The sequence below is a fragment of the Solanum tuberosum genome, unplaced genomic scaffold, assembly GCF_000226075.1.
Source record: "Solanum tuberosum cultivar DM 1-3 516 R44 unplaced genomic scaffold, SolTub_3.0 scf00069, whole genome shotgun sequence".
In the NCBI taxonomy this organism is placed as follows: domain Eukaryota; kingdom Viridiplantae; phylum Streptophyta; class Magnoliopsida; order Solanales; family Solanaceae; genus Solanum; species Solanum tuberosum.
This window is the reverse complement of record NW_006238995.1, coordinates 418,559-443,017: the sequence shown is the minus strand read 5'-3', so window position 1 is coordinate 443,017 and position 24,459 is coordinate 418,559. Positions and strand designations below refer to the sequence as shown.

At 31.9% G+C, this 24,459-nt stretch overlaps 1 protein-coding gene and 1 long non-coding RNA gene across 4 annotated transcripts; both read left to right on the top strand.

The window, feature by feature from the left end:
- Window positions 1-5,010: 5,010 nt before the first annotated feature.
- Window positions 5,011-15,144, top strand: LOC102594313 (serine carboxypeptidase-like 13). 2 transcript variants are annotated; one of them, XM_015307910.1, is made up of 15 exons: window positions 5,180-5,221; window positions 6,333-6,414; window positions 6,538-6,683; window positions 8,233-8,309; window positions 8,820-8,942; window positions 9,420-9,522; window positions 9,628-9,665; window positions 11,475-11,576; window positions 12,320-12,406; window positions 12,498-12,632; window positions 13,254-13,325; window positions 13,413-13,528; window positions 13,616-13,729; window positions 13,838-13,883; window positions 14,598-15,144. In XM_015307910.1, exons 2-15 carry the CDS (start codon window positions 6,335-6,337, stop codon window positions 14,679-14,681), a joined length of 1,323 nt encoding a protein of 440 aa, XP_015163396.1. In that variant the 5' UTR covers window positions 5,180-5,221; window positions 6,333-6,334; the 3' UTR covers window positions 14,682-15,144. The 2 variants fall into 2 exon arrangements, with proteins under 2 accessions (XP_015163395.1, XP_015163396.1); XM_015307909.1 differs by lacking the exon at window positions 6,333-6,414 and having other exon boundaries at window positions 5,011-5,221.
- A 3,697-nt stretch (window positions 15,145-18,841) lies between these two features.
- On the top strand, window positions 18,842-23,543 carry LOC107060261 (uncharacterized). 2 transcript variants are annotated; one of them, XR_001473239.1, is made up of 3 exons: window positions 18,842-19,355; window positions 19,423-19,609; window positions 21,036-23,543. It is a non-coding gene; the product is annotated as an uncharacterized lncRNA (long non-coding RNA). The 2 variants fall into 2 exon arrangements; XR_001473238.1 differs by lacking the exon at window positions 21,036-23,543 and having other exon boundaries at window positions 19,423-19,736.
- The last annotated feature ends 916 nt before the right edge of the window (window positions 23,544-24,459 follow it).

Here is a 24,459-nt window from a genome sequence, read left to right as displayed (position 1 = left end):
CCAAGTCGTAACAAGGCGTACTCGACCCCGAAGGGGTCTTATACAAGCCACATAGTCATTCATTGCATTCAATAATGAAAATAGTGCGGAATAATAAAAAACTTATTTACATCCACACATTTAAACTTCTTAAAACAACTTTAAAAACACACAGCGGAAGTCTAAGTTTCACATGGCCATCTTAGACACAAACAAAAACATAAGTAGGGACACGGCCCTTTACAATCAAAAGAAGTCTATTAAGTCTATTACATGAACAAAAGAACTTAAAAGTCTTGTCCTCGAATCCATGAGGACATACCAAGTCTTGGAGGAAAGCAATCCAACACTTCAAACTAGCTAAGAGGGATCACTTGCCGGAACCTACACTTGTAGTAAAAACATGAAGAATATGGGTTAGTACACAAAAATGTACTAAGTATGATGACCATGCAAAACATGCTTTAAAAAGGGACATTTTAGTTAGAAACCATGCATTATGCCACCTTTTTGAAATATCATGAACAATAGCATAAAAGACATACAAGACAAGCATAACATCAAGTAAGTCATAATATCACCTTTAAACAATATCAACATGAAAACCTTTACCTTGGACCTTCACCTCAAGAAACCCTTATGCTATACCTCGTGCAATGTATGGATGGCGTCCCATACCACCATCCATACTAAGGCACCACATTTAGGTCACTTAAAGTAACTTATCATTCCTTTCTTTCACCTTTGCACAATATTCATACATAAGAGGTATATCATTAATTAAGACATGACAAGGGAAAATAACTCGTAATATAACCCAAGTATAACATGCATAACATATTAAGCATTTAAGAGCCAACATTCTTTAATAACCTCATTTAGGGTACATTCATGTCACAGTCATTAGGATTTAGAGAAACTCACTATGACCCTCTCCAAGCCTACTCGTGCAATGTATAGGTAGCATCCCATACTACTACCTACACTTTGTAGAACCTGTCAAGAAACCATAATGAAATCTCACATGATGGGAAGTAAGCATTTAACCGACATAGACCATGAGAGCTTGTCATGGAATCCGGTGTCATGAGTCCCCACACCGAAAAGAGGTGGTCTACTTGCCTAAGGAAGACCGGTATATATAGCTTAATGGATCCACTAGCTTCCTATGCGGGCACATAGTTTATGGGATAAGGTAGACGATCATTGAAACTCATGCCTAACTGTCGGGGGAGTTTCCATCTAACCAAATCCGCTCGGTGCTTAGCCTACATTCCCATAGAATAGTTCATTACTTTGACATCATCACACATGAAAGGGTGCCATAAGCCTACCGATTCAAGGTACATTATTTAACACATGAAAGGGTGCCATAAGCCTACCGATTCAAGGTACATTATTTAACACATGAAAGGGTGCCATAAGCCTACCGATTCAAGGTACATTATTTAACACATGAAAGGGTGCCATAAGCCTACCGATTCAAGGTACATTATTTAACACATGAAAGGGTGCCATAAGCCTACCGATTCAAGGTACATTATTTAACACATGAAAGGGTGCCATAAGCCTACCGATTCAAGGTACATTATTTAACACATGAAAGGGTGCCATAAGCCTACCGATTCAAGGTACATTATTTAACACATGAAAGGGTGCCATAAGCCTACCGATTCAAGGTACATTATTTAACACATGAAAGGGTGCCATAAGCCTACCGATTCAAGGTACATTATTTAACACATGAAAGGGTGCCATAAGCCTACCGATTCAAGGTACATTATTTAACACATGAAAGGGTGCCATAAGCCTACCGATTCAAGGTACATTATTTAACACATGAAAGGGTGCCATAAGCCTACCGATTCAAGGTACATTATTTAACACATGAAAGGGTGCCATAAGCCTACCGATCCAAGGATTCAACAATCAACAATATAATCATTTATACAAGAAAATGATGCATAAGCCCTACCAATTCAAGGTATACTTTATATTGAAGAATCCTTCATATTATATCATCAACATTCATGAGTGTCATCAACACATCTATGGAATTTCCATACATCTCATAACTCAAGCTTTAAAGCATCGATTCATCAATTCTCCATAGTTGGACATTTTGTCAAACACCTTGAAGGCATGTAATGGAATCAAAGAGCATGGAAAATAGGGTAGTAATTATGCAACCAAATCAGTGAACAACCTACAACAACACCTTTACATTCATAACATGATCACATTATCTTCATTGAACTCTCATTCATACAATGTCATGATAACACTTCAATTTCTCATAATGGCTTTGGAGGATGGTAAGTTGGCTTAATCTCATATTATTGATATAATTGTTCTTGCTTGGTTTGATCCACTTATGGTGGAGGTGTTTAATTATGGATTGTATTATGAATATGGCCTTGAAGGCATTATCTATTGAATTAAAGTGTTATCAAGTTATGAAGTGTTATAGTACTATGTGAAGGTAATCTTATGGTTATAAGGTGATCTTGTACAAAGTGTTATTGTAGTGTTATATCTTGTTCTTGTGTCTAAGTATGGGAGAGGTGTTTTGGGAAATGTTTTAGAGATGGGAATTGAACTAATGGTATATAGGAAATAATATATGTCATTTGGAAGAAATGGTCCAACACTTAGAAAAAAAATGAGGCGGGTGAACAGTAAAAACGCTCACTGGAAATGGGCATAACTTCTTCGTCCGAACTCCGAATGAGGTGAAACGAAGTGCGTTAGGTAGCTAACTCAAAGGGCTTTCCATGGATATATTATTGGCCACCCAAATAATTTGTGTTCTAGGAGATATGACCCTCCAAAGTAGACCCTCGAAAAAGGCTTCACTTGGAAATTTCGGATTTTGATACGGTTGCTCTAAAATTTGGGTTAGACCCATTTCCCACTCAATTTGACCCCCTAAACAAGAATATGAAGTCGGATTTTTGAAAAACGAAACGGATCTTTTTATATACAGCTAAACAAGTTTCCGGTAACTTCCGAAGCACATTTTTAAGAACTTTTTGGGTCAAATTCAAATATAATCATTTCATTAAGTTCTCGACTCCAAACTCACATGTGAGGCTCTAGTTTCACTCTATCATTTTCCGAGTCGTTACAATAACAAGCCATCAAAGATCCTTAGAACATAATTTAACATGCAAAATTGGTCTGCACAAGAACTATCCCATCATTCATCACACCTTTCAAGTAACCTGAACCATCAAAGATCCTTAGAACATCATTTAACATGCAAAATTGGTCTGCACAAGAACTATCCCATCATTCAAAGACAAATCTAGCCATTCATGGACAAACATGTAACCATTCCACTATAAAGAAGTAAATTTGGTACACAAATTGTTAGTGTACTGATGTAGTACCCGAGCCAACTATTGTTAGTGTACCGGCGTGATATCCGAGTCAATCATTAATGTATATCTCCATACCAAATATGATATTCATACCAATTGTTAGTATATACGTACAATGCATGGTATCCAAACCAATTGTGGTAACATCCTATATCAGGCATGGTACCCGTACCAATCATTAATCACACAAATACAAGCACAATCACATGCCCTTGTAAATACAAGTAAGCAACACCCTCCGTTGCATGAGATTGTCAACATTCATCATTTAAAATCATGTTTTTTTCTTTTTTCATTTATCCTAATCATATATAATGCATGCAATATGAAGGAAACAACTGACAAGTACATATAACATAGACAAGAAAACAACAATCATCGCCTACCAAAAAGATTCATTCCCAAATATTTTTTGATCATAATCCGACTATCCACAATTTTCTTCCTAGTATAATACCTAACAAATATCATAATATCAACGATAACTAATCAAGTCCATCATCAGCCTAAATCACAGTTAAACCACACATTCAATCAATTAGACTCTGTGCCTGAAGGTCTATGCATGAAATCTCCCTACAGTCTACAAGATATTGATATAAGTAAATACAGATCTAACTACCCTATTAAAAAAATCTAGCATTCCTGCAAACCAAACAGTTGATGCAAAAGTTTGACCATGAATCTTTGACCCTTTAGTGAAGCTTTAGCTTGTACTTGGTCTAACATAATAATACAACAAGACAATCAATGCCCTAGATTCTAAGGCTCAAAAATCAAAATACAAATTAGGGGAGTAATTAACTTACCTTTACAAAAGAAATTGGTGAAAAAATTGGGGAAATTTTCCCTATATCGCCATTCCATTTCTCAAGAACGAAGTTGCAGAATAATGAGAGGTTTTGGAGCTTTTCTACACAAAAATCTGACTAACCCTGTTATAGCGGCTTGCACGAGGCAAAACTTGAAATTCTCCCCAAAAGCCCCCATTTCGCAACACACCCTCAAATCTTGACGTTATAAAATAATCCTTTCACGCCAAGTTCGATATTGGGAGTTCTACGCATTCGAATTTACTTTTGAAAAAGCCTTATGAGCTCCTTAATGTCTTAGCTAAAAGAAACCAACCCACACTTGGACATTATCATCAATCCTTTCTCATATTGTCCTAGACCTCACCTTACTCAGATTCCACCTAAGGCTGGACCTAGCCTAAAATTTTCAAGTCGATACCCAAAAAGTTTTCTTATCAAATTTTTTTAACACTGATCTATCCATAACAATAGAAAATCGTTACATTTTAAAACATGAATGAGAGGGGGGAGAAAACCACATATAGAAATCGAATTAATCGACCTAATAAATTCTGATGTCTGGATAATTAAACTAAAATATGTTTCTATGATGCATCGACTTCTATAATAACCTTGTCAATAAATAAAAAATGTCCATGTTACCTCACGTGATCACGATATTTTATGACCAATTAATAATGCCCCGCTATAATATAGTATAATATATGCGCAGAAGCAGCCATTAATTAATTAATTTACAAAATGAGACCCACAAACTTAATACCACTTGTCTATTAAAATATATATCAAGAAAGTTTATTTCTTGTCCAGTTTTATCCACCATGTGTATTCGAGGGAGAGGTTAAAATTGAAAAATATGAGATTCAGTATTTTCCATTCTCAAGTAGAGAAAAGAATGAAATACTCGAAGATGAAGTGTTCACTTCACGTTGTCTTGTTAATTTTTGTAATATTTGAGATATATCCATTTTTTGTTCTTGCTGGTTCACCTGTCAAGTATCTTCCTGGATTTGAAGGACCACTTCCATTTCAACTTGAAACCGGGTAATTTTAATACTTTCTTCGTTTATTTTTATTTATTCATTATATATTCTAAAAATAAAAAAAAACTATTCACTTGTAATGTATCAAAGTAAATATTAATTATCTGTTTTCTAGATTATGAAAAATATTCATATCAATTATTAATTTTTTTAAAGGCATATTCAAAATATACAAATAAAAGTAAACTAATAGAGTATTTCATTCACTAATCTTTCAGTTATTAGAGGCAAAATATTATTTCCTCAATAACTTTAGTATGTAACATGGAAATGTTTTTGTTTTGTTTTTTGTTTTTAAGTTATTTTTTAATTATTATTATTATTTTTAACATAAAAATGTTTGATTGGGACTAGAAAGAAAATATCTAGTCTTGGTTCCTCCATTTACAGGTTGACTTAGAGGATAAAAATATGTACAAAATATTGAATTATTTCTTGATTTCCAAATTAAATATTTATTTTTAATATAATAGATAAGTATAAATAAACAAAATATTTATGACACGGCGAGCGCGAGATCACCACTTCATATAAAGTAGCTGGCAGCGCACTTACCTTTCTCATGTTTACTTATGTGTCTACTAGTCAACACATAGGGTTACTTTATTGCAAAACATTTGAATCACACCCTAAAGTTTGTATCTACTCCTTTCGTTTTAATTTATATGACATTTTTAAAATTTTAAAATTTAAATAAATTTATTTTTTATTATAAATTTTTCATATATTTTTTAATTATTTTAGTACTCCATAATTTTGCCCAAAAGTGCACCATCCAACTTAATTAGTATTAGGAAAATATGGAGGATATGATTATGGTATTTAATGACCATTTCACCATACTATAGTAGAAGACGATCAAAATATCAAATTTGTATCATCTTTGAAAAATCAATATTCCCTCCGTTTAATAATAGTTGTTCACTATATTAAAAATAGTTGTCCAACAATATTTGTCCAATTTAGAAATCAAGAGATAATTTACCTTTGGGTCCATTTTACCCTTGTTATTACATACTATTTATCATCTAACACATTTCTCAAAACATTAAATTTAATAAAGTCAAAGAATCAAATAGTGATATTACCCCTATTATTTATTATTTCTTAAGGAATGTGTCAAGTCAATAGTGAACAACTATTGCTGGATAGAAGGAGTATCATACCAGCTACTTTTTTTTTAATCATTTCAAGGTAAGGTAAAATATGAGCTCATTTTTTTAATTATATTATGTTACAATTTCTTTTTGTCATTTTTTGATAATGCAATAACATGATTGTTTTTTTATATTGGTGATTCTTAAATTAATTAATCAGGTATATAGGAGTAGGTGAAGCAAATGAGGTGCAACTCTTCTATTATTTTATAAAGTCGCAATCTAATTCAAAAATCGATCCACTTATTTATTGGTTTACGGGAGGTCCTGGTTGCTCTCCATTGAGTGCGATTTTATTTGAATTAGGTAAGTTATTCTAAAATTTGTCTTTATATCATAATGCCTCATATTAGTTGAATTAGAGATTTTTTATCTTTTATGAGATAATTAATAGTCATATAAGTATTTATAATTTGTTTTATATTTCTTTTACATAATTAGACATATTTCACTATCATTATTATATATATAGGGAAAAGAGTCTGAAAAATACCTCAATTTTGGTCGGAATTGTTGTTACGATACCAAACTTTAATGAGGACCTATTACCCCCATAGACTATTTAATATCGTATTTTAAACATATATATTTGCCCAGCTGGTCAAGTGCGTGAAAACACGACGCATAGGCGCGTAGGGCACAAGATAAATTTTTTTAGGCCAATCATTAAATGCCACGTATCAATACAGGGATTAAACTATATCTATTTCTTTTACCTATAATTCTAATTCATTTTACACCCTTTCTCCTTCGCTGGAAATTATTTTCTAAATCCAAAAGACCACCATTGAAGGGCCAGGTAAGCTTTGTAGGGAACAAATTATTTTCTTTAATTTCAGATTATTTTTCTTGGTCTTATTTGTTCTATTGTTATTTAGGGCTTCTAATTTCTTTCCTTGATTTCTAACACAATTTTGATCTTTGATTTCTTCTTTGGCAATAAAGTAAAAGAGAGTTTTGGGAAAGAGACGGAGTGACAGTGAAGTGACTATTGATTTCCCCTTTTTTTTTACTTTTTCAAGTATGTTTATTAAAGGGAACGAAATGACTAATTTAATTAATTTAATGAATTAAAACGCGCGTGTGACACACTCAACTAATATAGACTGAGTATGGGCAAATATATATGTTTAAAATATGGTATTAAATAGTCTAGGGGGGGGGGGTAATAGGTCCTCATTAAAGTTTGATATCGTAACAATAATTTCGGCCAAAGTTGGGGTATTTTTCAGACGCTTTTCCCTTATATATATACTATTATTACTTATACTTTTAAAATATTATGTATTTTACCACTAACTAAGAGTTTCATATCATAGATTGAGAAAGATACACTTAGGTACATGTATTTTTGCTACCAAATACACTAAAATAGGGAGAGAGGCGAGCGAGACGGGAGGGAGGCGAGCGAGATTTTGTTATGTATCCGAGATACATGTAAATCACACTAGATACACACTATATACATGTATCGATATGTATCTCGTTTGATCTGTATGTATCTGGGATACCAAATACGTAGGAGAGCAGAGAGCGAGATGGGAGAAAGACGAGCGAGATTTGGTATGTATCCCAGATACATGTGAACTCACTTGGATACAGTGTATCTAGAACAAATTTGACCTCATTTATCCTGAGATACATGTATCTAGATGTATCTGGATGCACCAAAATTTGATAAGTAACATAATATTGAAAAGCAGAATGTATCTAAGTAATTAACTCTTTAACTAGTAAGATGTATGTAAGTTTTCCTTTTTTAGTGTCTATATTAAACAAAATACAATCACATAATTTTAGACGAAATATATATATATTTACTTTTTTTTTTTAATTTTCTTGCTAAAATTTGCAGGACCCATTACAATGGATATTAGAGCGTATAATGGGAGCTTGCCAACGTTGTCTTTAAATCCATATGCATACACAAAGGTTAGAAACAATAAATACATTGTAATAATGTATTTTTCTTTTTATTTGCAGATAAATTTAATATTATGACTCATTAGGATAGTCAAAACAAAATTTAAATAGATTGTTTAAAAATATTTTTCAAATTGATTAGTAACCTACAAATTACTTCTCATTAAAGTACCGTTTTAAAAAAATTACTTTCGACACAAAATAACTTTTAAAATAACCATACAAAATAATAATAATGTTTTGTTCAGTCAAATTTTCAAAATCTGTTTCTTTTATAAAGTTGTTTATTCGAAAGTAATTATTGGAAAAAATACTTTCGGAGAATAGAAGTCATTGTTTTACTAATCAATTTGAAATGTACATTTATCGAAATCAGAATAGCAATTTAATTTGTGCTCGTCCAATAATCTAAAAGTTCCAAAAAATGTTTTGGTTAAATTAAACACCTTAATTTTCTAAAATAAATACTTTTAACTTCTCGAAAATTTTGACAACTAATTAATAATGGTTAAATTATAGGTGGCAAACATGATTTTTGTAGATTTGCCAGTAGGGAGTGGATACTCCTATGCAACAACACAAAAAGCAAATTACTCAGATGATTTACAGTCAGCTGATCATGCTTATGAATTTCTTCGAAAGGTAAGTCAATTGAAAGTCATTATCGAGGGTCGTGGTGGGATAGATAAAAAAAAAATTAATTTAATCAGAGGTCTTGTTCGAACTCTAGATATGAAAAAAAAAATCTTATCAGGGAGTGTGTGCATCCTCTTACGTGGCACGAATTCAAATTAATCGGGATTCCAATATGGATACTGAATATTAGGTGAAAAACAAAAAAATAATACCTTGAAATGTCATCATTAGAATCTTTAGTGACAATTAATTAACGACAATAACTTAATTGCCACTAAATATGTATTTTTAGTGACATTTAGTATTTTTTGTAAATGTTCCTAAAGTCTATAGCCACACTGGATCCAATGACAATTAACTAATGTCGGTATATGTTTTAGCACTCTTTGTTAATGTGCATATTTATTACCGTTAAAAGTTGTATTTATTGTAGTGTAGTTATATAAAAATTTTAAATCTTTTTTATATATATATATTTTGCAGTGGTTAATTGAGCATCAAGTATATCTCAATAATCCTTTCTATGTTGCTGGAGACTCCTATAGTGGAATTACAGTTCCTATTGTTACTCAAGTCATATCAAATGGTAATAAATTAATAGTTTGTGTTAATTATTGTTATAATATATAGTTTTTTCTCTTATAGAAAAATATAATAGTATATTGTTGATGCAAATTATGCAATAATGCAGGTATTGATATGGGAATCAAGCCACGGATCAATCTTAAGGTCAGTAATCATACATGCTTTTTTCTCTTTTTATTAAGCCAAGCTCATTTAATGATTAATTTCCTGAATTATTTATTTGGTTTATTCCTTCCATTTTATTTTACTTGACTCATCTATTAAAAATATATGTTTTATTTTGCTTATCCATTTTAGCAAATCAAGGAAATTTTATAACATTTTTTCTGTATCCGGAGATTAGAAGTCTTACCCTTGAAGTGAGATAAAAATACAACTACGATTCCCGGATAAGTTATCCCGCAATTTTATCACAATGAAATATTGGATAAAATCATCCTAAAATTAATCTCGAGATAGTTATCCTTTATTTTTCCTACCAAAGTAGTAGTACTCAAATTTAAAGTCCTAATACATTATTAATAAAAGGGAAAAGGGTCTAAAATGCCCTTAAACTATGTGAAAGGAAAAAAAAATGCCCTCCGTTTATGGTTTGGCTCAAAAATGCCCTTACCATCAATACTTTGGTTAAAAAATTCCCTTTAACTATGCGAAAGGAACAAAAATGCCCTCCGTTTGTAGTATGGTCCAACAATGCCCTTACCGTCAATACTTTGATCCAAAAATGCCCTTATTGTTATTTAATGGGTTAAAAATGCTCATTTTCCAAATAAATATATTATTATTTTATTTTTAACACATTCTTTTTCTAATAATGTTTTTTAAAATTAGCAAATGTTTATCTTACTTCAATTCAGAAAAAAATAAAAAATGAAAATATTTCTAATTTTATTATCATTGTTTTTTATCGTCATATAAATATAAATTAATGATGGATATACTATGATCTTATATATATGACATATATTATCTGTCGAAAGGCACATGAAGTTATTCTATTTTAATTGATAAAATGAGATTAAGAAGAAAAGAAATATTTCCTACATTTTTATTTGTTAAAGTGATTTTAGAAGAAAGAAAACAAGAATAGTGTTCTTTAATAATATTTTAATTAGGAAGAAGATGTGTTTAAAAAGAAAAAAATAATATATTTATTTGTAAAAGGGCATGTTTGACCCATTTTGTAACTATAGGGGCATTTATGGATCAAAGTATTGACTGCAAGGGTTTTTTTGAGCCAAAATATTGACGGTAAGGACATTTTTGAGCCAAACTATAAACGAAGGACATTTTTATTTTTTTCACATAGTTTAAAGGCATTTTCGACCTTTTTCCCTTAATAAAATTTAATAAAATACACATCTAATTAATTTTTTATAAAAAAATGTTAAATTAACAAAGCCAAATAGTATGAAATGAAATGGGTATATTAACTTAATTTCATGAATGTATTGAGTCTTGAATATTGCTTATATAACATTTAATGAGTTAATGGAGTTAATTCTACGTACCGCTCACAAAACACATTATGTATTCATTATGTTGGTATTCAATATTTGTATTAGAATTCTGACTATCTAAATTCACATCATACAAGATTCATGTAAGGGGAAAATCTCTTTAACTAAAAAATTTTCATACACAAAACTCAACCCAAAATTTCTGATTAAAAGAGAAATTTTACTACCTCTTCCATTCACTTTTACTTTTGCACACTTCTTAAAAATGATTTATACGAGTCACCATAATATTCATATTAATTGGTGTTTCAATCTTTAAAAATAATTTGACGAATATATAAGTCATTAACACTAAATATAAAATATGAAAAAAATATATATATCGTATATTAAAATCGATAACTAAAAATAAAAAAATATTTTAAAAATAATAGACAAGTAAAATTAAATGAATTTTGTTATGTATTTTTTGTGGAATTAATGGTATTTGCAGGGATATATTCTTGGGAATCCAGTAACATCTACTGGTCCAGATTACAAGTATAAGGTACCTTTTGCTCATGCAATGGGCCTAATTCCTGATGAACTATACAAGGTATATATGATTATCATTTATAGTCGTTGTACTATGTATTAAACGTGAATTATATGTAATATATATGTATTATAAATATATTATATTAGTTTTGATTAAAAAAAGTTGCACTATGTATTAAAAATGAATTATGCATGTAAATAGATTTGGATGTATTACACTATATATAAAAATTGATTTTGCATGCAATATAGATGTGTAATAAGTGTCTTAAAATGTATTAGGCTTATTTTGGTTTTTAAAAAAAATGCACTTTTGTATTAAAAGTGAATCATACATGTCATATAAATGTATTAAATTTAGGGAAGCTTACATAAATCCTACTAGTTTAGGAGCTAATTACTTACATAATTCTAGTTTGCAATATTACATATCTTACTAGATTTTGGTGAGTCTAGATATGTTCAAATACATACATCTCGAGATATATGTGGTCAAAATTATGTGTAATTTGTTCTAGATACATTGTATCAAAGTGCATTCACATGTATCTGGGATACATGACAAATCTCGCTCACCTTCTTCCCCATCTCGCTCGCCTCTCTCTATTTCAGTGTATCTGATAGCAAAAATACATGTATCTAATTAGTGGTAAGATACGTAATATTTTCAAAGTATCGATTTGAGTAGTATCACAAAAAGTCAGACAAAACAAAAAAACTTATTTAATGACTAGTGGATTTTATTTTTGTTTTTGTTTTATAGAGAACTAATTAATTAAGTGGGCTTAATTTCTTAAACAGTCATTTGTGACTAATTGTGGAGGAGATTATAGCCATAGTGATTCAACCAACCAACTTTGTTCGAGGGACATACGTACTTTTGATTGGGTTAGCTCTCATTCATTTTTTAAATATTTTTTTGAAAGAGTAATTTTGATAGCCAAATTAATAATTAAGAGCCATTAATATATTAATGCAGTTGATTAAGGATATTTATCAATATAATATCCTAGAGTCCCCTTGTGAACTTGTATCACATGATTCAAGAAGATCGTTGGCAGGGAATGTTCAAAAGCTCAAAAATCTTACTACATTTTTTGGAATTAAATGTCGAGTAAGTTTTTATTATTTTTAAGATTTACTTTAATTTGAATTTTACTGTTTGAGATTTACTTTGATTTTTTCTATGGGTCAAGGTTTAGACTTAGGGTTCTAGTCCAAAGTCAAGGTTGGGTCCCTGCTAGGGTTGACGCTCGAGTGTCGAGTCTTGAGCCGAGGTCAAAGTCGAATCTCAGGCTAAGTTTCAAGTTTTGGGTCAAAGTCAGGTCTCGAGTCCCGATCGGCGTCAGGGTTAGGTTTTGAATTCTAGGTCAAACTCGAGTCTCGATCCCCAAGTCATGGTCACATCTAGGGTCTCAAGTATCAGGTCTAGGTCGGGTTTGGGTCTCTAGTCTCATGTTCCAAGTCAAACTCAAGTCGGGGTCGAGTCTCAAGTATCGAGTCAAGGTCCAATCTCAAGTTCCAAGTCAAAGTTGGTTCTCAAGCTTTGGGTCAAGTCAGCGTCGGATCTCCACTTCTTAGTCAAATTTAGCCCAAAAATAGTATTGGAGAATAAAATTGAACAATTTTGAATACATGGACAAAATTATTTGTTTTCTCGTTATTCAATTATGATAAGAAAATCAGAAGAAACACTTAACAATTTAATTTGTTCCCTCTTTAATTCTTTCTTTAGGAAGAATGGCACGATCTCTCTGTGATTTGGGCCAACAATAAAATTGTACAAGATGCTCTACATGTTCGAAAGGTATGATATTTCGAATATAAAATAATATTTTCTTTAAAATTAAACCTAGATTATTTACTAAAATACAAAATTCATAAACTTCAAAAGACTAGTATAGCATGGGAGAGATGCAGGAACAACTTGTCTTTTGGAACAATTATCAACAATACTGTACCATATCATGCAAATCTTAGTCGTAAAGGCTTTAGATCTCTTATTTACAGGTATTTATTAAACTATATATTATAATCATAAATTATTTAACTTGGTACATATTTTTTATGTATATTAATTTTTGTTGTTTTGACTAGTGGTGATCATGACATGGTTGTGCCATTTAGTTCAACACAATTATGGATTAAATCACTAAGCTATTCAATTATTGATGATTGGAAGCCATGGGTTGTTGATGGTCAAGTTGCAGGGTGAGTTCCTTATAACTTAAATATGTCTTCAATTATATATGTATATTATAATGGTAAGAAAAAAAGGTAAATGTAAATAAAATTAATTTAAGTTTTATTATTGCATAGTTATACAAGAAGTTATTCCAACCAAATGACGTTTGCCACGGTCAAGGTAAGACTAATTAACTTCATCATGATTTCCTCTTTCATACATACATTTATCATTCAATTGTGATTAAGTTATCCGCAACTTATAAAATTGTCAGTAGTTTAGGAGTTAATTATTTAGATACATGTTAGTTTGCTATATTACGAATCTTACCAGATTTTGTTGCGTTCGTATAGTCCAGATATACATATCTCGGGATACATAATCAAAATTAGGTGTAATTTGTTCACGATACATTATATCTAAGTGGATTCACATGTACCTAGGATACATAAATAAATCTCAATTGCCACTTTGTTATGTATTTGATATCCCAGATACTTGTCAATCACACCAGATATATTTATCTAGTGTGTATCTAGAGTGATTCGTATGTATCTAGGATGCATGGACAAATCTCGATAGCCTTTCTCTCTATTTCAATGAATTTGGTAAAATCATGTATCTATGTGTATTTGACTTAAAATATGATATAAATTTTAACTAGTAGTATAAAATATAATTACTTCAAACTATAGGGAGAATTAGTGTATATATATACATTATCAGGACTTTTAGTGCACTTAATCACTTAGTTGAAAGTAACTGCAGTCGTTAGTCAGATATACAAAAATAATTAATAGTATGTATATATATACCGTGCTTGAAACATATATTTACCATGCTTCACTTATTTAAGTAACTTTTATAATTTTATTTGATGCATTTTGCATTCAGGGAGGAGGGCATACGGCCCCTGAGTGGAAACCTGCGGAATGTCTTGCCATGTTAAAGCGTTGGTTATCCCATGTATCACTTTAACTAATTTTTATCATTTATAATGAAACTCTTTTTGAGTCTAAAAGTACTTTTTATAGGATTTTAGTTACATATACTAACTGTATAATATATTTTTATGTCATTGGCTTAATCTAGTTGGCTATGCTAGGTTGTTACTATCAGAGTATATATATATTATGATGGTATTAAGAATGAAGAAGCAGTGGTTCAGTGACTAGAACAAAGGAGCAGTCGCGTAAAATTTATCATGCTTCACCCATTTAAATAACTTTTGTAATATTATGTGATGCATTTTGAATTCAGGGAAGAGGGCATATTGCCCCTGAGTGGAAACTTGTGATACTCAGTTACTATATTGATACCATATTGATATTATATAGGACTGAACTTAATCCTCTATGATACTCCATCAGTATATTGATACCTTATCAATGTCATATAGGATTGGACACCTTTTTAAAGAAATAAATAAGAAACAATTAAGAGAAATTATTAAAGTCACAATCTTATTTATTAAACTTTAAATTAGTAGAAAATATATTATTTGTGATACTCCGTCGGTATATTGATACCATATTGTAGGGGTGTACATGGCCGGGTTGATTCGGGTTTTTCAAATATCAAATCAAATCATTTGTATAAATTTTTTAAATTTATAAATCAAACCAAACTGATAAACTCGGGTTTTTCGGGTTTTTCAACCTCGGATTGGTTCAGGTTTTTCAAATACCAAACCAAACAATTGTGTCGAATTTTTAATTTTTTAAATCAAACCAAACTAATAAATCTAGGATTTTTTTCAGGTTTTTGGGTTTTTCTGATAAAGTGTGCATACAAACATATAATTAACTTGTGCTTCAAATATCTCTTTAGTCCAACCAAAATACAGTTATCTAAGGTGTTTCTTAAGAAAATAACACAAAATATGAGATGAGTGATGACACAAAAATATTCAATAAAAAATAATAATGAAATCATCATATAAAATAAATATTGCATAGTCATAGTGAAAATGATGCTAATTTAAAAGTACTAAATCATTCTAAAATAAGTCTAATAAGTATTAGTTACATGATTAAAAATGAAAAAAATAATAATTGTATTTTAAATGTCTAAACCAATGTAAAACTAAAGAACAAATATTCAACATTATTGTCATTCTTAGTGTTGAATTAATTTATCATGTTAGCATAGTATTGATTTGATTTCGGATTGAGCTTTATTGTAGTTACTAATATCTACAGACTATAACTTTTATTGGACCATTCAAAATTCTAAGTTTAAAAAACTTGAAAAATATGTTAAAAGATAAAAATTATGAAAACATATAAGTAATATTTAGAAATTACATCAAAGTAAATACTTTCATGTGTAAAATAAATTTTAAAAATTAATGTCGGGTTGGTTTGGTCTCGGGTTGACTATTTTTAGTTAAAACCAAACCAACCCAAGTATAATTGGGTTTTTTTTTAATACCAAACCAAGTCAAACCAAACCATTAGTTGGTTTTTTTTTTCTAGTTTGACTCAATTTGCGGTTTGATTCGGTTTTCGGTTTGATTTTGTACACCCCTACCATATTTGTATAATATAAGACTAAGCTTAATCCTCTGTGATACTCCGTCGATATATTGATACCCTATTGGTTTCATATAGGATTGAACTCTTTTTTTTAAGAAATAAATAAGAAACAATTAAGAGAAAATTATTCAAGTCGCAATCCTATTTATTAAATTCTAAATTAGTATAAAATATATTTATATATATTTTTAAATTAAAATATTAAAGAATTGAAACACACCTCAATGATACCGCGATAGTATATAGATATATCGTAATGGTATCATGGATGATTGAGTAATTTCATCGAAAAACTGAAGTAAACCTCAATAAAAATATTGTTCAATTACACATTAATACCACGAGAGTATATTATACTTTGATGATATCAAAAAGAGAGAAGCAGTCCTTCGGTGAAGATACTCGATCTCTCTTGCAACTTCATGGTCTGTCATAGTTGAACCATTAACAAGAACTTTCATTGCCACATGAATGCCACTTGGCACATGATTCAACTCAATGAATGAACTGAGTTGACTCTCGTACAATTGAATAAATGCAACCATAAGTTAATTAATTTGGGCAATTCATGTTGTGGTAAGTCTCATAGTTTTATCCTTGAATTTGAACATGTGACCTCTAATTCTGAATGAAGGAGTACACTCCAACTTATTGGCTGCAGGGGGGGGGGGGGGGGGGGGGGGGGGGGGGGGGGGGGGGGGGGGGGGGGGGGGGGGGGGGGGGGGGGGGGGGGGGGGGGGGGGGGGGGGGGGGGGGGGGGGGGGGGGGGGGGGGGGGGGGGGGGGGGGGGGGGGGGGGGGGGGGGGGGGGGGGGGGGGGGGGGGGGGGGGGGGGGGGGGGGGGGGGGGGGGGGGGGGGGGGGGGGGGGGGGGGGGGGGGGGGGGGGGGGGGGGGGGGGGGGGGGGGGGGGGGGGGGGGGGGGGGGGGGGGGGGGGGGGGGGGGGGGGGGGGGGGGGGGGGGGGGGGGGGGGGGGGGGGGGGGGGGGGGGGGGGGGGGGGGGGGGGGGGGGGGGGGGGGGGGGGGGGGGGGGGGGGGGGGGGGGGGGGGGGGGGGGGGGGGGGGGGGGGGGGGGGGGGGGGGGGTTGTGGTGTTGGGTGGGGGGGGGGGGGGGGGGGGGGGTCCATTCGGTATTGATATTCAGATTCAATTATATCTGAATTCGATTATAAAGTGTTTCAACAAAAATAATTTTAATTTTCTAAGTTCAAACACAAGATCTATAACTAAAGATGAAAAGATATACTCCACCACAACTTATTGGTATAAAGCAATTGTTTTAATTTTTTTTATTCAATATTCATACTGAAATTTGTTTAAATTAGAGTTTGCATTGAGAAATCTCATATAAAAAGTAAAATACTTATAACAAAACTGATTTCATAATTTGAAATCGAACCTGATGCATGAAAGAATCCACTACATCAAAACATGTTTGGTATATATGAAGCAATTAATTTAGTTTGTAGGGTAACAATAATATACCAACATATTATTTGCAATTGCTTTTTGCACACTAACATTAAATACGTTTTTGACTTATGCTATACTTTTTGTTACTCCTATCAAGTATATACATACTATTGTTAGTTGTTCTATGAAATAAATTTTGAAGTTATGTTTAGCAGCTAAGAATATTAATTTGGACAATTAATGTTGTGGTATGTCTCATAGTCTTATCCCTCAATTTAATTATAGAAAGTTATTTTTTTTAATTATAATAATAATTAATAAAGATGTTGGTGATAACAAATGGTAATGTATTTTCTTAAAAGGTATAGACGAAGAACGGATGGAGAACGATTGGAGAACAGTTTCTCCGTAGATCTTCCTCAAGTATCAAACAATCAATTCAGAATTGATACGGATAAGTAGCTATTCATTTTTTCGGAGGCCATACATATGCTTTTCATTGTAAATCTAGCAAAACACTCTATAACCATTTATTTCTAATTGGATGGTGTTGAATAATGATGATTGTGCTGTAGGGTGATCAAAAGAATTGTTCGTTAATTCTATTAATAATAGATTAGTGATAGATTATGAAAATTATTATTGATTATGAGTTATTTAGTGATGAAATTCATAGTTAATTTCGATTGTAAATCATTTTGTGATATTCTCTATTAAGAAAATTAAAAAATATGACAAAACATGACAATCTATAGACTTAATTGACAACCCATTTTATTTTTTTAGCAAAACTGTAAAATAAAATTATTTGGCACTAAATAGCCACATTTTTTTGGTTAATATTGAGTTGATGGTTCGTTTTATTGATTATTAAATCTATATAGAATAAGGCCAACGGCCCAAAAGAAATTAAAAGAAGCAATACAAAAGTCAAACAACTATGTGGCCCATTTCTTTCCCACCCCAGTGTCACGTCCCGCCACATCATAGTTAAGGAATTCTCTAGAATAACTTAGATTTTTTAAGAAAGTCTTTGGAAAATCCTAGAAAGTGTAGAACTCTCTAGAAAGGGGACCAAAGTGTAAATAAGTTAGAGACTTGTAAGTAGTTTTAAATTACACTTAGGCCCTTATGAGTTAGTATAAATAGGGGGTACCATTCATTTGCAAGGCATCCAAGTTTGAGAACAAACATCCAACAAAGTGTAAACAATTTTCCAAGCAATATAAAGCTTTCTTCCAAATCTTTCTAAGTTTTTCTTTGCATTCTCTTAGTGATCTTAGTTTCAAAGGGCTTACTTGAACTTACAAGATCGTGAAAGATTAGTGAGTAAGTTATCAAGTGCCGCACGGAACTTTAGTGAGATTCTAAGTCCGTGACACCAGTACAATCACTTTTCTATTCTCTAGGGTTTCTCAATTGAGCTTGCTCTCCAAATATATCGCTCATGTCGCCGCGTGGGACTTTCACCAATTTGACCTTCCTTTTCCTGTTGCATTGGATTATCAATCCTTTTGTCTTGCTGTTCTCTGATCCTCTTCTCAGCTCACAAGGGTAAGCTTTAATTGTTTCTTCCTCCTGTCCTTTTTCTGTCTCCCTTCTAACTTTTATTCTACTGCCTACGAGTGTTCTGGTGGATGTTTTGAATTTCCAAGGAGATTTTCGTAGAGGTGCCAAGTTAATGAGTTGCGAACCCAACTCTAAGTAAGCTCATTTCTTTATTTCGGTGTTCCTCTTGTTCCCCAACCCTCTCTAACTTTCTTTTTTCTAGCTGAAGTGTTTGTGTAGATTTCAAGATGCTCCCGTTCTCCTTTCAAACAAAAGGAGATCGATTAGGGTATCGCAGTTGAGCGGACAGGCGACGGGAGAAAATTGAAGGAGTTCCTTCCCAGCCAAAGTTTCTCAAGTCTCCATCTGACTTTCAATTAAGCTTTTGTCTTTTGCGGGTGCAATTTTTTGTGAGTTCACATAGTCTCTAAGTAGCTTAAATCTTACATTTATATAAGCCCTGAAGTGATAAATTTTGCTGATGTAAGTATCATAGATGTGAGACATTCTGATGTTAATATTGCTCTGCATTTGGTAGATCTCATGTGTTCTTGTTTTGATTCTTAGCATAGGTATCCTTGATTTATCTTCACTGATTATCCCCATGCATGTTTCTATTAACTGTTGAAAGCTACTCCATTGACTTAGCCTTGATGTTCATTTGCAAATTTATTTACCAATTGATTTGTCTTCCTGTATACATGTTTAATTTATGCTTGAGTGCTCAACATTAATTCCTGAATCTCCTTTTATCTCTCTGCTTGTTCCAAAGAAACTTTTTTTCATTCTTGTTTTATTATCTTTGTTAATACCAATGAATCTGTTTCTACTATCACTTCTTTATGTCATTTCTTCTGCAGTACATTTAAGATTGCTCCTGTCTCACCCTCCATATTACTTCTTATGCCCATCTGTGCTTGCACTTCATCCGTTCATTCATTGATATTTTTCACATGACTGTATGAGAGTGTAGTCTTCACCTGTATCCTTTTATTCTTTCCAAGAAGTCTTCCCAATTTCTTGATATGTCAATTCAAGAATATAGTGTCTTGATAAGATGAAACACAGTTTCTTGACATTTATAATATGACACGTCCTTGTCATGTCTTCTAGTATTCCTCCAAAATTTCATATCTCCCACATTAGAATTGCTGGAACTGTTTGATATAGGACTTTTAGCATATATTTATTTATTGTTAGTTCCCTTCCATGCCTATTCTTGCACATGTAGCAAACTGCTTTTTATAATTTTTAAGCTACGGAAGTTGTTAGAAATAAATGAGTCATAAGCTCTTCTTGCGCTGTAGACTCACAACAATAGCATTTGAAGGTAAAATTGATCCTCATCTTTTGTAATTCTCCCTTTCCAACATTTCCATAAAAGGAAGTTCATTTTGAAAGGTATACCTAAATAGTCACATTTCATTTTTTAGAAAGTGATTTTTTTTCATGATTTTCTCTCTCTATTACGTAACATTTTTTTTTTATTATTCTTTTTTTTCTCTCTCCTTATAATTCGTCAACCGTATTTTTCATTATCAAACCAAAAATGATTGCACAAAAATAGAGCGAAAGCTATATTATATATTTTTTAAAGTATAATATTTTTCTCTTTTTCTCTTTTTTTTTCTTCTTTCAAGTTTTAGAATTTATATCTTCTTCCCGAAAGTATCTCTATTAGAGACCTATCACAATAGTAACCCCATTAGAGATCCATCACAATTTTTTTTATATTGAATGTCCATGTTATTTTGTAAAAAAGCTGAGAATTTTTATATTCTTTATCTTGTAGTTGGATGTAAGATTATTTTTTTCAATTTTTTTTGTTTTTTGCAGCGTTTTCTTCCCTCAATAATATTAAGACTAAAAATTCATGCACGTAAAATTCAAAGAATATTCATCATCATCATAGTGAAACTACATGTATTCAAAAAGTGTCAATTGATACCACTTCACTGAAAAGGTATACTATATAGATAGGTAATTTTTATTTATTTATATACAATTATTTATTTAATCCCTAAACCTACTCGTATATTTATCTTTTTTATTTATTTAACACCCCTTAAAAAATTTAGTTCCACCATTTTAATCAAAGTGTAATCTTAAGTTGATACTCGGAACAAAAAAAAAATAGGCAAGTAAACCTCACCCCGCATAAATCATTTGCAATAGTCATTTCCATTTTTAACTTGTAGAAAAAAATCAGAGAAAAAAAAATTTACAATTTTTTTTTGACAAAACAAGATTTTGAAAAAAAAATACTCACTTTCTAAAAGTATTTTGTTTTCTTGTTCTAAAGGGATCAAAACACTCTTTGATTGTCCATTTTCAAAAATCAATGGAAGATTCAATGATGAATGAAACAGAAGCGTTGGTGGTTTCACTACTTGGTGAAATCTCACAGCTAAGAAAAGTCAATTTCTTGAATTTGATTATTTCGTCAATTGAAATTCCAAAATTGAAGCATCCTTCAATTATATTCCTCTTCCATTTGAATCTGACTAAACATTTGAAAGTCTTCTTTGATGGTTGTAATGAATGGGGCATCATCAAAACAAATGGAAGAAATTGATTGAAATGGTGGAGTATGTCCATCACCATGTATGAAAACTTGTTGAAATTTGTGAATCAATCATGATTTAAACTTATAGAGTCCACAAAGATAAATATTTGATTTTTGGGTTGGTAGAAAGGTGTGGATTCTATAAACTGAACTCATGATTGATTCACAAATTCTAGCAACTTTCCATACAGGGTGATGGAATGACTCCATCGTTTCAACTCATGTCTTCCATTTGTTTTGTTGATCCCTCCATCCATTACATCCATTAAAGAAGACTTTTAATGTCCAGTTAGATTCTAATGGAAAAGAAATTTAAGGATGCTTTTATTTTGGACCTTCAATCGATGAAATTATCAAGTTCAACAAAGGGCTTTTCTTAGTTGTGGGATTCCACCAAGTGGTGAAATCATCAACACTTCTCTTACATCCACCATTAGATTTTTCATCGATTCTTGAAAATGGACAATCAAAAAGTGAATTTTGATTCTTTTAGGACAAAAAAAAAAGCACTTCTAGAGAGTGAGTGTGTTTTTTCAAAACCTAATTATGTCTAACTTTTATGCAAAAGCTTTTTTCTCATTTTCTACTTAAACATAGAAATGACGGTTGTAAATGGTTTATGCAAAGTGCGGTTTACTTGCCTAGAACTTGTTTATCATTTTATGAGTATCAACTTAAGCTACCTTGACTAAAATAGAGGAACTAATTTTCTAAGGAGTGTCAAAAAAAAAGAGAGAGTAAATATACAAGTAAAATTTGGGATTCCACCTACTCTTAGAAAGAACACTATTTTTCTTTAGTTAGGTAGTTCTCCTGATCGTAAGACCTTTTATGAGTAAGTTTATTCGAAGGCCAGGAAATATTTATTGGCAAGAGGGAACCATTTTGCACCCAGCCCTACCTACCCTATGTATTCGAGTGAGAGGTTGGAACAGAAAAAAACCAGGTTCCACACATACGAAACAAACAGAAGGTATGGGACAAACAATTTCTTCAAGAGCGAATTCGATCCTATAATCGTCCAAAAAAAAGATCCAGAGTGATTCATCACTTATCCTATCAAGGGACCAATGGAACGCTCGAGTATAGATTTCCTATGTTCATGTAAACGCTCGAGGCCGGCCAGTCTGTATATCTTAATTAATCCATAGGCTTGACCGGATATCATTTGTCCACAAATGAAACAAAACAAGGCTATTTTTTTAGTAGTGTTCATGAGACCTCGAATTCTCACGTTCCAACGTGCATTATGCCAACAGGTCCCACCACCAACTCTACCTAAGAAGTTGAGTAAAAAAAAAATTCCAGAACTCTCGAATTCCACAATTTCACAATTTAGGCCTGAAATCCTCAAAAAGATTCTAAATCTGAAACCGAGAACTCTCACTGATCAGATTTCATATTTTGGGACTGATGAAATCGACAAAATTTCATTCCGACATTCGAAACTCCAAAAGACCCCAAAAATCACTTTCTTAACAACTTAGTCTTTCAAACTCAAAGCTTACAAAATTCTCAACTTTTAACTTAAAGTTCAAAGAACAACTTTTCAAACTCAATCAAAGAAGACTCGGGTCAATCATGGGAGGGCAAAATGGTAAATTCATGAAACTTTCCAAAAATGACTGACCAGGTCATTACAGATCTAGCCAGAAATTTCAAGTCACTATTCAAAAAGTTTTCTTACCCAGTTCTATGGAGCATTAGATTTGTATAAATCATAGGCAGACATCTCGTTTGTATAAAAGCGCAGCGATTATATATGTATATCGGTTAGATAAAAGTATATATGTAACTACTATATGTATATGTATCAATGATTGTGTTTGTATATCTGCATAAAATTTGAATTTGTATACAATTGAATCGAGTTAAAACATAAAATATTTGTATATCAAATCTCTCTCTCTCTCTCTCTCGTTTTATAAAACACAAATTGTAAAACACAAATTGTATTTGTATAAAGCGAGAAAGAGAGCAAGGCAAAAGAGAACCGATAGGGGAAGATCTGTATTTGTATAATTACAAGTGTATAGGACGAAGATATATGTATTTGTATATACAGTTTTCTCTCGATTTATACAAACACAAATGCAATTTATACATTTGTGTTTGTATAAAGTGAGAGAGGCGAGGGAGAGTGGCGAGCGAGATCAGCGAGAGTGGCAAGCAAGACCTCTGGGGAGAGAGGAGACTGACAAAGTGTTTGCTACGGATTAAAATTAAATGAAACTATAGTTATAACATTTAATTTTAATTAATAGTTTGCTATTTTATACAATTTTCCCTTAATACTATGAGGTATTAAGAGATATTAATATATGAGGTAATATTTTTACTTTAATATATTTTATTTAATATTATGTTATTTTTAATACATTATATTTAATTAATACAACCTATCAAACAGTAAAATAAAAAAATATCATCATATAACTAAAATTCAATAATATCAGTACATTTTAGTTAACTATTTTTATATACAATACCAAACGACCCTGCATTTAGCAACACCTACGCATGCTCCACTACAAAAAGAAAAAGGATATATACTATTTTTATTTTTACATATAGTAAATTATGATATTAATATATGAGGTAATATTTTATATATATATATATTTATTTATTTATTTATTTTTCTAATTAAAAATTCTCAAGAACAAAAGCGCCTTATACGACAACATAATTCAA